This window comes from Rana temporaria, chromosome 5, assembly GCF_905171775.1.
Source record: "Rana temporaria chromosome 5, aRanTem1.1, whole genome shotgun sequence".
Taxonomy (NCBI): domain Eukaryota; kingdom Metazoa; phylum Chordata; class Amphibia; order Anura; family Ranidae; genus Rana; species Rana temporaria.
In genome coordinates this window covers 207,064,673-207,077,346 of record NC_053493.1, presented here as the reverse complement: position 1 = coordinate 207,077,346, position 12,674 = coordinate 207,064,673, and the positions used below count along the sequence as shown (strand labels likewise).

The following is a 12,674-nucleotide window of genomic DNA, read 5'->3' as shown; positions in this document are numbered from 1 at the left end:
ATAAAAGCGTCTGGACTGGAAATTATGTCATGACATTGCTCCGGTCATCCAGGGCCATAGAGGCGATCAAAGACTATCTAGTCTTTGATCGCCTCTGTGACCAGCTGGCTGCATTGTCAGATCTTTTCTAGGGTGTGCCGGTGGTTGGTGTGGGGGATGTTCCATCCCGCCACTTTTGAAAGTGTTCCAGTATCTCATGAGCTTCTTGGAGAGCTTTTATGAGAAAGGCAGTCGCCAGCTGAAAAGAAAAATAAACATATTGCGGTCGGCAAGTGACCGCGTTGAGCCGTAAAAAAATGGCCTGGACTGGAAGGGGGTGAAAGTGTCTGGACTAGAGGTGGTTAAAGAGGTAAAAGGGAGATGGCCACTTAATTCAATTTTACACTAATGTTTGCATTCAAACATTGATAGTCATTCTAAGTTAAATGGATTGTTCTAATAACGTGACAGCAAAATAGACAAGTTTATAAACACTGGAATTTTGGAGGTACATTCATTGATGGTTAATAAAGAAAAACTGAAAATCCTTAGTGTGACTGTTTGCAGTGCCCTTTATTAATGCAGGCTGAAAATGTGTCTGCTGGTAAAGCAATTTTTGCTATGCTGCTGTTTTCTCATGTCTGTAAAGGTGTATGGGGCTAATAAAAAAATAAAAACACCTTCATACTCGCCCTATTATCCCCCATCACCTCTAAACCCAAAAACTGAGCAATTGCATGATCGCCTTAGCCCACTGTCAGCTGATTCTGGGTCACAGGAGAGCAAAAGTAAATGCACTCCTGTGGCCAGAAAATTATAGCCAAAAAAGGTTTGGGACATACTACTTTATATACTGCTTTTGCATTTGGTGGTCTTTCATAATTTATTAATATGGTTTTGTATTTTAATTGTTCTATGTTTATTTCTTTTTAGAGTAAAGTCGAAGGACTCCGTGATAACCTATATTTCCTGTCAAAGGAAAATCTTTCCACAATGTTAGAAGTTATATTGGAACATACAGAAGATTTCACAGACTCTGCTTACACCAGCCATGAAAACAGAGAACGCATTCTGGAACTATCTAACCAGGCCAAATTGGAACTAGAGCAGCTGGTTTCAGTGTGGATACAAGCTGTAAGAGCTTTTTAACAAAGTAAATCTTTTTATATTCTGCAAAATCATCCATTCTGCTTTAACGTTTACATTTTCGAGGCAACAGGATTTGTTTTAAAGTACCTATATAGGTGCAATGGGCAGCAGTGCATTTTGAGTTGAGCTCTGAGCCCATGCCTCATTCCTTCCCTCCATTCCAGTGGTGCAACCTTTGTAAAACCACTTGGTATTTCACACTATCGGTAGTGCCAGATGCCTGTGTTTCCTTCACCTTGCTGGATGCCATGGTCCTTTCTCTTTTTTATCCCTTTTCATGACCTCTACATCACTGCCTTATCCCTCTAGTGCCATAAGGGATGTAGGAAGGAAACTTGTCAAGTCACAAAGGGCCTAGGCTTCTGACACTCCCATAAATGTTTAATGCCAAGAAGTAATGAGGCTGCAGCTCTTGAATAGCGAGTAAGAGCCACCATAGGGGTTACTATGCTACTACTATTGCAGCGATAAGCGGTTGGAATTTTTTTTAAAGTGCACCTGTGCCCAGACTGGACATTTATAGCTATTCCTAAAATTTTAACCAGTAACCGATGCCTTTAGTTGCGTGAATGGTTAGAACCTATAGATAAAAAAAAGGTTGTTGTGTTAGTTTTTTTTTTTACTTGTTTTTTTTTTTTTTTTAATAGAAGTTACATTTCATTATATGGTATTTTATTGTTGAAATAGTTTGGGAAGTAAACACAGTTTTAACTGACTAAGGTGTGTAGCGGCAGGCATTGGTAAGGGTGTAAGTGGGTTCTGGCATTGGTGGAAAGGAAGGGGATTAGTATTGTTCTGAGAGCTGATGGGGGGCTTTGTAAACAGTGGGGTGGCTGTGCTGTAACGACAGCCTGCCTGTCATCCAATGGTCAGACTTGAGCCGACATGGACCCCCTGACATTTTCTGGGATGGGCAGTGTACTGCTGTTGCTCTACCCCCAGCTCTAAGACCCTTATGCAGCTGATAACAGAGGTTATGTCATCACCTGAGGTCTAAACACGGGGCTTTAAAATAAAACACCAGTTATTTTGGCAGAAAAAAATGCGCTCAGAGAATTTTTTACACGCGTTTAGGAGCCTTTAGTGATTTTTCTTTTTCTCCCAGAAAACTCCCTTCGAATGCAAACCAGAAAGTTTCTCTTTTCTGCCTCTAAATGTCCTAATATGTATGGGCACATAGGAGAACATTGAGCTGCTTCTACAGGCAAAATGCCAATTTCCTATAGAAGCAGCCTTTTTTATTTTTTTTATTTTTTAAAAATGCCAGTGTGCATGGACCCTTATTAAAGAGAGGATAAAAAAGTATTTATAATTTTATATGTATGTGTGTGTGTGTGTGTGTGTGTATATATATGTATATATATATATATATATATATATATATATATATATATATATATATATATATATATATATATTGTGTATATGTGTGTGTGTGTGTGTGTGTATGTGTGTGTATATATATATATATATAATATATATATATATATATATATATATATATATATATATATATATATATATATATATATATATATATATATATATATATATATATATATATATATATATAATCTCTTTTTTAACCTCTCTTTGTAAGGGTCCATGCACACTGGCATTTATAAAAAAATAAAAAAGGCTGCTATACAATCATAATATATATATAATCAATGGTTTTTTTTTTTTTACTGAGTGGATTGTTTCATGAGGTAAGGGATCACATATACTTTAATCGGTTCCAGACGGGCTCATGCAGATATACTGTGGCAGAATTTCTCTCCTGGACGAAATCCCGTACATGTACGACTTCGTCCAGGAGAGCCACCAGAGGGCGCACGAGTGCCGCCGGACTCACGCGCACGCCCGTTGCATAGTGGGGGACACAAAGCGCGTGGCCGGCAGGCATGAGAGCGTGCACGAGAGGAAGCATGGGGATTTGTGTGTAAAGGTGTAAATCCCTGTGCTGTCAGAGGGGTGTTTCTACAAAGTGTGTTTCTACAAAGTGTGTTTCTACAAAGTGTGTTTCTACAAAGTGTGTTTCTACAAAGTGTGTTTCTACAAAGTAGGAACAACATCTGTCATCTCTCCTAGTTGGTTCCATCCCCACACAGTTAGAACACAGTGAGAGAATACACAGTTGGCACTTTGATTGCCCCTAGTGTTAACTCCATCCCTGCCAGTGACATTTATACAGTAATCGGTGCATTTTTATAGCTCTATAAATGTCAACGGTCCCAAAAATGTGTCAAAAGTGTCTGATCTGTCCACTGCAATAACGCAAAAAATCGCAGATCACTGCCATTACTAGTAAAAAATTTAATAAAAATGCCATTCGTTTTTTTTGTTTTGTTTTTTAAACAAAAATATGTGTAAGACTACATATTGGGCTAACGTTTTTTTTATTTTTTTTTAATTGGGGGATATTTATTTTCGCAAAATAATAATTTTTTTTTTTTAATTGTCGCTCTTCTTTTTTTTTGTTTTTATAGTGCAAAAAAAATAAAAACCGCAGAGGTGATCAAATACCACCAAAAGAAAGCTATATGGGGAAAAAAGGACGAAAACTTTGTTTGGGTACAGCACTGAATGGCCGCGCCATTCTCAGTTAAAGCGACGCAGTGCCAAATTGTAAAAATTGCTCTGGTCAGAAAAGGGGCTGAAGTGGTTAAAGTGGTTCTAAAGACAGGTTTTTTTGTATTTTTATTTTTTTTACTTTTTATGCATTGGGTAAAAAAATAAAAATGTTAAGCACCAAAGCCCCCAACACCAAATTTTAGGCAGGAATTATTGGCTCAGGTGAAGGAGGCTTTTTGAACTCCTGAAACTCATTGCCATTTTATTAGAACTCTGTGACCAATAAACTCTTTCTGGAGGATCAATTATTTAAAAAAAAAAAAAAAAATCTGGCTTTTTACAGATAGTCTAATAGTGTCGAACTGTAGTGAAAATTTCACAAATTTTCCAGAATATTTACAGTTGAATGTGCAAAATTCAGAGTTGATACCAAATAAACTTTATTCGAGCAGAATGTTGCAGAAGTGCAAAATATAACAAGAGAGTTAAATAGTCACAAAAGAGCACAAAGTAGCATGCCCATGCAGGGGCAATTCATCTTGCATCAAGAAGGAGCTAACAGAAGGTTATTTTTTAAAGAAACGAAACCTAGAATACAGTTTTTCTGAATCTTTCATGTGCTGCACATATAGGAGGTTTACCAAAATCAGTTTCTTTGTTGACTGCAAGTTTAAGGCCACAGTCACAGGGTCGGTTATTTGCGACCACCGGATTTCAGCGGCAAGAATAAGCAGATTGTTTTGTCTGAAATGACAAACGGAAATGGCTGCTCAGCCTATTCATAAACGTAATGGTGGTCTAACCGCATCCGCTGCTTTTCACAGACCAGATAGCTGTGGTTATGGATGACTGTCCAAGCCTAGATGCCATTGGTTGCATTCAGTCTGACATTTGTCCCTATATGCGGCTACATGCAAACGGTAATGGCCGCTGGAGTGGCCATTTGTGGTCCTATCCCCCGGTCATTCCAGCTGCTGTTTCTTGCTGCTAAAATCTGTTGGCTGCAGCTACCTGGCAATGTGAAAGAGGCCCAAGTGAGAGATTTTTCTGTTATAAAAGCAGCGGTGTAGAAAGCCTTCAAATTGCATTTTAGTAGAGTTTCTATAATCTATCATTAAAGCTGCATTTGGCAAGATTGTTGCATTTAAATGGACTTAGGAATAGGAATGCTGCCGACCTGCTGATTGCTTGTAATTCTTATACTGGCATCCATCCCCTACAGCTGCTGCTCAGCTGTCTGAATCTTTATGAATGCCAGTTTCTGAATCACTCGGACTCCTAACTGGAGAATTTTCAGGTCAGTGTTTTCTAAATCCATGTAGCACTGCCATACTCTCAGCTCAGTGCAGTGTCACCTTTACATTTTTAACCCCAAGAGACAGAGTTTGCACACCACCGATCATATTACCTCGGTGTAGTGTTCCTCAGAAGTTCAGTTACCAGCCTCTTAACATCTGAGTGAACAGAAATCGAAAAAACTTTGAAAAATGTGGCCCATTTTTGCTCAGAAGTACGCTTTCATGTGTTTTCTTTTTATGGATGATTGTTTTGCCATTAATCGGAAATATATCTTTTTATTTATTTTATTTTTGTTAAGCATTTTTCAGGGCTTATTTTAGGCAGGAATACAAATAATTACAAATTGTAGCATCAAAGTATTTTGTGTTTTGAGCCATCTGTACTGAAAATGCAGTATTACGATACAGACCAGATAATGGTGATTTCAAAAGAAAAATCTCTATTCCACTTTTTTGACATGGCTATATGAGTATGCTTTTTTTTTTTTTAGCAGTCCAGTACAGACGGCTTGTCCAGACTTTAACCAAGGGTGACCAATTCCATTACCATATTAAATCTATTTTGGTTGCTGGAGTGAAGCAAGTTATGGTGTCTAACATTTTACTAGCAGATTGCAAACTCTTGATCGTAATGTGCATTCACCATAACCAAAGACCAAAGAATACAAGCAAATGTTGGTAATGTGATGCTTTTAATAGAGCTTGGAGATTTAAAGCCAGTCCTGTCAGTCTATCAACTAGCATTCATTGGCTGGAATAACTTGTTCCATCTCATTACAATAGCATTAATAATAATATTAAGAACCTGGCGGGTTGTTATGAAAAGCTATTTTCTTGTTTGCAGTATTTGCGGCCACTTTGTAACCGACAACTGTTGTAGCATGTTTTTAATCAATTTTTTTTTTTCAGGTAAAGCTATAAAATTACAAATATTGTTGAATGTCTGTTAGTCATTTAAAATACAGATTTATCAATTGTTTCTAGTGTTCTTTGCTGGATAATTAACTTTAGTTTGAATTAAAGTGTGTGTTTTTTTTGTTTGTTTTTTTGGATAGAGTATGCCAGCAAATTTTTTATTTTTTTGCAGTCTGTGTTCAATTGAAGAGCTTTGAATTCCTGTGTTGGTCCCCTTTCACACGTATACGACTTGTACCACGATTTTGGACGGCAAAATCGTATGACAAGTCATTCTTCATGATTTTCAATGACTACTATTCATACTGGCACGACTTCAAAGTAGTTCCCGCATTACTTTTTTTTCTGAAGTTGGATCAAAGTCGGATTCCGTATTAACAGATCCGACTTTGGCATGCGACTTGTACACGACTTGTGCATGAAGGGGAACTCCGCCAATTTTTTTGAAAGAAAAAACTGCATGGGTATCCCCTTCATGAGCTGGATTTTAAGGTGAACCCCCACGCCGAAAAAACGGCAAAGGTTCCCCCCAAAATCCATACTAGACCCTTGTCCGAGCACCCGGCCGGTCAGGAAAGGGGCTGGGAATGAGCGATCCCCCGAGCCGTACCAGACTGCATGCCCTCAACATGGGGGGGGGTGGGTGCTTTGGGGCAGGGTGGGCCCTGCACCCCCCCACCCAAAAGCACCTTGCCCCCATGTTGAAGACAAGGCCCCTCTCCCATCAACCCTGGCCATTGGTTGTCGGGGGTCTGTGGGTGGGGGGCTTATCGGAATCTGGGAGCACCCCTTTAATAGATCCCAGATCCCGGCCCCCCACCCTATGTGAAGGAGTATGGGGGTACATCGTACCCCTACCCTTTCACCTGGAGGAAAAGTGTCAAAAAAATAAACACTACACAGGTTTTTAAAATCATTTATTAGCTCCGGGGTCTTCTTCCGCCTTCTCCGCTCTCCGGGGGTCGTCTTCTGACTTCAGGGGTCTTCTTTCGTCTTCTCCGCTCTTTTTCTGCTCTCTGCGCTCCCCGGTTCTTCTCCCGCTCTCCGGTGCCTTCTTCGGGGCCTGGCCGCCGCAATCTTCTTTGAAGCTCTTTTTCTAGCTGCGGCCAGCCTGGTCTTCCTCGTCGCCTTCTTCCCTCTTCTTTTCTTCCGATGTTGACTCAACGCTCCCTCCCGCTGTAATGCCGAGTGTGCGGTGCGCAACGATTTAAATAAGCCTCTTATGATGTCAGTCCCAGCATGCTCCGGGGGGTGACAACATAATTACCCTGCTCCCTTATGTCGTCACCACCCTGGGACTGTGACGTCATAAGAGGCTTATATAAATTGGTAAAATCGCGCGACTTTGAAGTCGCACAAGTATGTCTTGTCCCACGATTTGTGATGGCAAAGTAGTATTACAAGTCGTTTCCCATTATTTCCAATGACAACTATTCATATTGGTATGACTTCAAGTCTTTCCGACTTCAAAGTAGTCCCTGCACTATTTTTGTCCGATTTTGATGCCACTTACACAGGCATTCCCTGAAAGCGCAGTAAAATCGTGCGACTTTGAAGTCACAGTAGTGTGAAAGGGGCCTTAGGCTGCATTCACACCTCGGCGTACAAAATCGCGGCGTTTTGTCCCGCGAATTGCGGCGACAAATAGCGGCGTTTTGTACCGCGATTTGCGGGACAAAACCCCGCGATTGTGAATGCAGCCTTCACCCCCTCTATGGAGATGGTTCACATCTCCTATCCCGAACGCCGAAAGCCGCCTGAAAAAAATGTCCGTGACTTTTTTTCAGGCGGCAGGCGTACGGCGTTCGGCGTCGCACTACGGGGGCTTAAAGTTGAAACAGGAACTGGTAGGAAATTTCTATGATGATGTTGCCCAGTGGGCGATTTCCCCTCATCTCTCGTTTTGGTTACAATACTAAAATTTAAAATTTTCCAATCACTTTCTGTCTTGGTGACAAGGGTCTCCAGGGCAAAAAGAGGTGACTGTACCTAATAGTGACAGACTGAAACAAAAACCTTTCATTTGTTTTGTTTTTTTTGTGTTTGCCATTTATGTCTGAGGATACCTTACTTCCTGTCCCCTAGACACAAGATGAAGTAGGAGGAAATCTCTCCAATGTGAGGAAAATCCTGTTAGACAGTGGTCATCAGAACAAAAGTGCCCTTTATTGGAAGGTCAGCCACCTAAATTGGAAAATAACTCAAGATTTTGATTATTCCATCACTGGGTGACAGGATTTAACCCTTCTTAACACTATCCTAAACAAAACAAAATAATAACCTTTTTTTCTTTTCCTTCTCTTGTCCCAGTGATGAGCATCACTTGACTTTTTCTTCTGGCTGATTAATTAGTGAGGGCCAGTGGTGGTTCACATCCGCAGTGACATGTGATGGCAAGATCAGTTTATGGACTGCAGTTTCACCGGGTGGGTTAAGGGACTTGCACATTTCTGACATGCAGCTGTGATTTGCCAGCTTTAAAGTGGAGGCAGGGGCAAACTCACCATTTGGTCACTCGAGCACTGCCCCATGCCACTAGGGGGCCCCATCAGGGTTGCCAGCCTCAGTAAAACTAGGGACAGTATGTAAAAATCTGTGTTTTTTTTTAAAAAATCCCAAGATTATAGCTGCCCCGCCTAGCCAGTACCTTTTCAGTGTGTGTATGTATACTGTGTGTGTATATTGTGTCTGTGTGTATACTGTATGTATACTGTATATGTGTGTATGTATAGTGTGTATGTATACTGTGTATATGTGTGTGTGTGTGTGTGTGTGTTCCATAATCTCCTATTGCCTGGGGGCCCCATGAGTTGTCAGTCCGCCCGAGTGGATGTAAACACTAAAAAAATGTTTTTTAAATTAAAGTGATATTAAAGGTTCAAGTTTTTTATTTATTTTTAAACAACAAACCTATACTTTCCTCCACTGTGCAGTTTTTTTTGCACAGAGTGGCCCCTATCGTCCTCTTCTGGGGTCCCACGTCGACTCTTGCGTGTCCTCCCCCGCATTAGATAACCCCCTCTGGGAAGCTCCCTCCCGAGGGTCCATAGATGTCGAGTGTATGACTCGACTCCGCCCCCGGCGGCTGTGTCATTGTGCCAATGGCTGCGCTGCTATCAATCTGTCCATGAAGAGCCGAAAAGCCGTGGAGAGAGCGACGCAGGATCACACCCACGGAAATTCAGGGCTCAGGTTCGTAAAACGGGGGGGCATAGGATGCATTAAAGTGGGGAAAAAAACACAAGGGTTTACAACCCCTTTAAGGTTTGCACCTTGTACAGTATCAGATTTCATGTCATCTATGCCCAGTCTTGCCTAGAATAGTTAATCCAGCTCTGAACAATCTCCTCATATTTTTTTTTTTTTTTTATTGAGATAAAAATGGACAGAGAAATAGGAGTCCCTTTCTCCCCCTCCTGTGAGTGACATGTGATTTACATATCTCATGCACGAGCCTGAGAGAGGCATTCTGTGTACTTCAGATCCCCTCCTCCTTTCTTCTCCAGCTCCCCCAGGGTTGACTACTTCACACCTTAGCATGATTGGGCATGCTGAAGTCATGTTGTGACTTTTCTGGGTTTTGAGTGGATGTTGGTGATCATAGCAGAAGTTCAGTGTAAGAAATACACAGGAGAAAATGCATGTTCATAAAGGGGAGTGTTATAAAGTTAGGGTGCGTGTTATATGCCTGTGTGTTATACACCGATAAATACGGTGTATTTATATCTATATCTCTCGATCGAGAGAGAGAGAGGGATTATTTTACTTGATGTGAATTCATTCGCTTTTCTTCTTATGTACTTTGTTATGCTTAATATTGCCTACATTTTTAAAGAACAACTAAGACAAATGGAAAAAAGTTGAGTGGTAAAGGGTTAATGCCTGTCTGTCAGTTGTCTGCATTTCCCTTATTTCTTGATACTTTATCAGTGAGACATAAAGTGAAGGGAAATCTGAACAGATAAAGAGAAGGCTTGAGAACTTTTGCTTGTACTTCCTGTTGCATCTGACACTGGTCTTTGGCCGGGAAGAGAGGAATTCTCTACAATTTGGACATGACCCTTTTATTTTGTAATCAGGAATACAAGACCTACTGGCAGCACTGCATGGCATGTTTTTTGGAAAGTGTTGTGTGATTGCATCTGCAACTTGGCCCATAGACTTCAATGGAAAGACAGCAAAAAAAGCAGGTACAGGCATTGCTTTTAATAAGGGGTAATACAAATACAGTAGTAATTAATATAAGGCTAAATTCTCACTAGTGCTGCTGTGACTTGAAATGAAAATGCAGTAGTATCAAAAAATGCATCAAAACACTACCAAGTCGCACTGCGTAATTGCACTGAAAATTGTGAGAGCCTTATATTTTATACTATTGCATTTTTATTAAACCTTATTATAAACATCCTCTCTCCTGAAATCGCTTTAACGTCCCCCAACACATTTCCCCATTACAGATGAAACTCGAAAAATTTGAATATCGTGCAAAAGTTAATTTATTTCACTAATGCAGCTTAAAAGGTGAAAGTAATATATGAGATGGACTCATTACCAGGGCCACCATCAGGAATTTTGGGTCCCCTGGAGCAGAGAACCGGGGGGGTCCTGCCGCCGCAAATTGAGAAGCGCGGGGGGATGGGTGCCGCGAATCGAGAAGCCGGGGGGGGAGGGAGGGCTGCCACCGCAAATTAAGGCTGGGGAGCTTTGTGTGCTGACGAACAAAAAAAGGAGGGCATGCCATCCGGGGCCCTGGGGACCAGCTGGCCTGTTAGAGGTCGGGGGGCTTTAGGTGCTGAGGAAAAAAGAAAAAAAAGGCAGGATTCCATCCGGGCCCCTTACAGGTGTACTGCCTGTACCCCCTGATGGCGGCTCTGCTCATTACATGCAAAGCAAGATAGTCCAAGCTGTGATTTGTCATAATTGTGATGATTAGGACTTGCAGCTCATGAAAACCCCAAATCCACATAATGGCCACTCCCCCTGTCAGCCTATAAATGTCCCACCCAGCTCTCACACACTCTATGCTTGAAAAAGAGGTGCGGCCTTTTTTCCATCAATGGCTTGCTAGCTTCGAAACATGTCGCATGTGTGTGAGGTCATTGCCCGGCGCCGTGCTGTGATGCTCCACTAGTCTCACTTTGAATACACGGCCGTGTTTACTTTTCAATCTACAGAGACAGAGTGCACACCAAAGCCACAGTGCGGCTTGCCATAACCACTGACTCTCCACTACACCTTTTACCTGGAACCCATATTCTTATCAGATGGATTTTTCCTGATAGACTAAGATAAGCCCAGGTCTGGATCACTGAAGAAAACCACGCTGTGCTCAGCCATCCCACTCCATCCTGCACGGATCTGATGCGAGCTTTACAGGACTTGCTGTGACTTGCAGTCCCACTTTCATCTCTTCAGCCCAGCAACTGGATTTGAATGCAACTTACCTGTTCTCCATGTGAGTGGATGTTGTTGTTTATTAAATTATTCTTATGATACATACTCAGAGGCGCCCCTCTTCTTGTTTTTTTGCCTAAGAAACAAGCTACTGTCCACCTATAGGAATACTCATGAGTGGAGTTTCATCTCTGGTTACCACTCCCAGTATAAAAAAGTGGAAAAAATCTCATCTCACTGGCACATTCTTTTCCTAGACAGAATATTAAAAACTGTCATCCCCATCAAGCCAGGGTTCATATATAAAAAAGCACCGAGTTTTGGAGATAGGGTCATGAAAAAAGTCTTAGACCCGCCAAAGAAACCCCCTACTTTCTGGGACAAAGATGTTTTTTTTTTTTGCATGTCGCAAGTGCCTCCCTTGTAGAGAAGCTGATAGACCTTTAAGAGCTATTGAAACTTTCACTTCCTCATCCAACAATATGGAATTCGCCATAAAGGAGTTCATCACGTGCAATACCTCCTATGTGGTATACATCCTAGAATGTCTCTGCAAGCTCATGTACATAGGCCGCACAAAGAGAGAACTAAGAGTGAGGATAGCAGAGCATGTAGCTAATATCAAGCTGGGTTACAAGGACCACAACGTTTCCTTACACTTTAAACTCTTCCATGATAAAAATCCTGCAGGCCTCAAACTTTGGGGAGTTCGTCACCTGAAGCCTTCATGGAGGTGGTCCAACCGTGTCAGGGAACTGTCCAAGCTTGAAACGGAATGGATATATTCAGTTGATACCCTGGTGCCAAAAGGGTTAAACGTTGAACTAGACATCAACTGCTTCATTAGCGATTATTAATATCATACTCTGTTAGATATAGAGATGGATATGTTTATACATGAATTTATTTTCAATACATCTTTTAGATATGTCCCTAATTTTTTAAGATATTTATGGTATATATATTTTAATACATTATATTTTAATATTTATCTCAGAGATCTTATATACATACTCCCTCTCTACAAGGTAGAGGTGTATCAGTAGTATAGGTTTTAATTTCATATATTTATATGATTTTGAATAATAACTATGATATATACTCTAACTACCATTAATCCAGGTTTGTGCACCTATCAGAATCTGTTGATATGTATTTTCTCCAACCTTTATGTAGCTATATTTATACACTTTTTATACACTATTTGCATATCCAGTTCAAATTTTCAGGACTTATTCAATTTGAGGTTTTCTTTTTCCTCTTCCTACACTCATATTTATATGTGCATGCATATTTTTATGGATCTGTATTTTTAAATCATAACGCACACCCCTATATGTTTTAAACCTCCATTAACCTTAACGG

The 12,674-nt window shown here is 40.8% G+C and overlaps 1 protein-coding gene across 2 annotated transcripts in view; it reads left to right on the top strand.

Annotated features, from left to right (window-relative positions):
* Positions 1-12,674, top strand: part of CTNNAL1 (catenin alpha like 1) — a 270,763-nt gene that overhangs the window by 156,372 nt on the left and 101,717 nt on the right. Inside the window, exon 7 of one of the 2 annotated variants that reach the window (XM_040353515.1) lies at positions 913-1,113. The exons of the other annotated variant lie outside the window; for it this stretch is intronic. Within the exon in view, the coding sequence (XP_040209449.1) occupies positions 913-1,113 (201 nt within the window). The remainder of the gene's footprint in view (positions 1-912; positions 1,114-12,674) is intronic. 2 annotated transcript variants of the gene reach the window in all.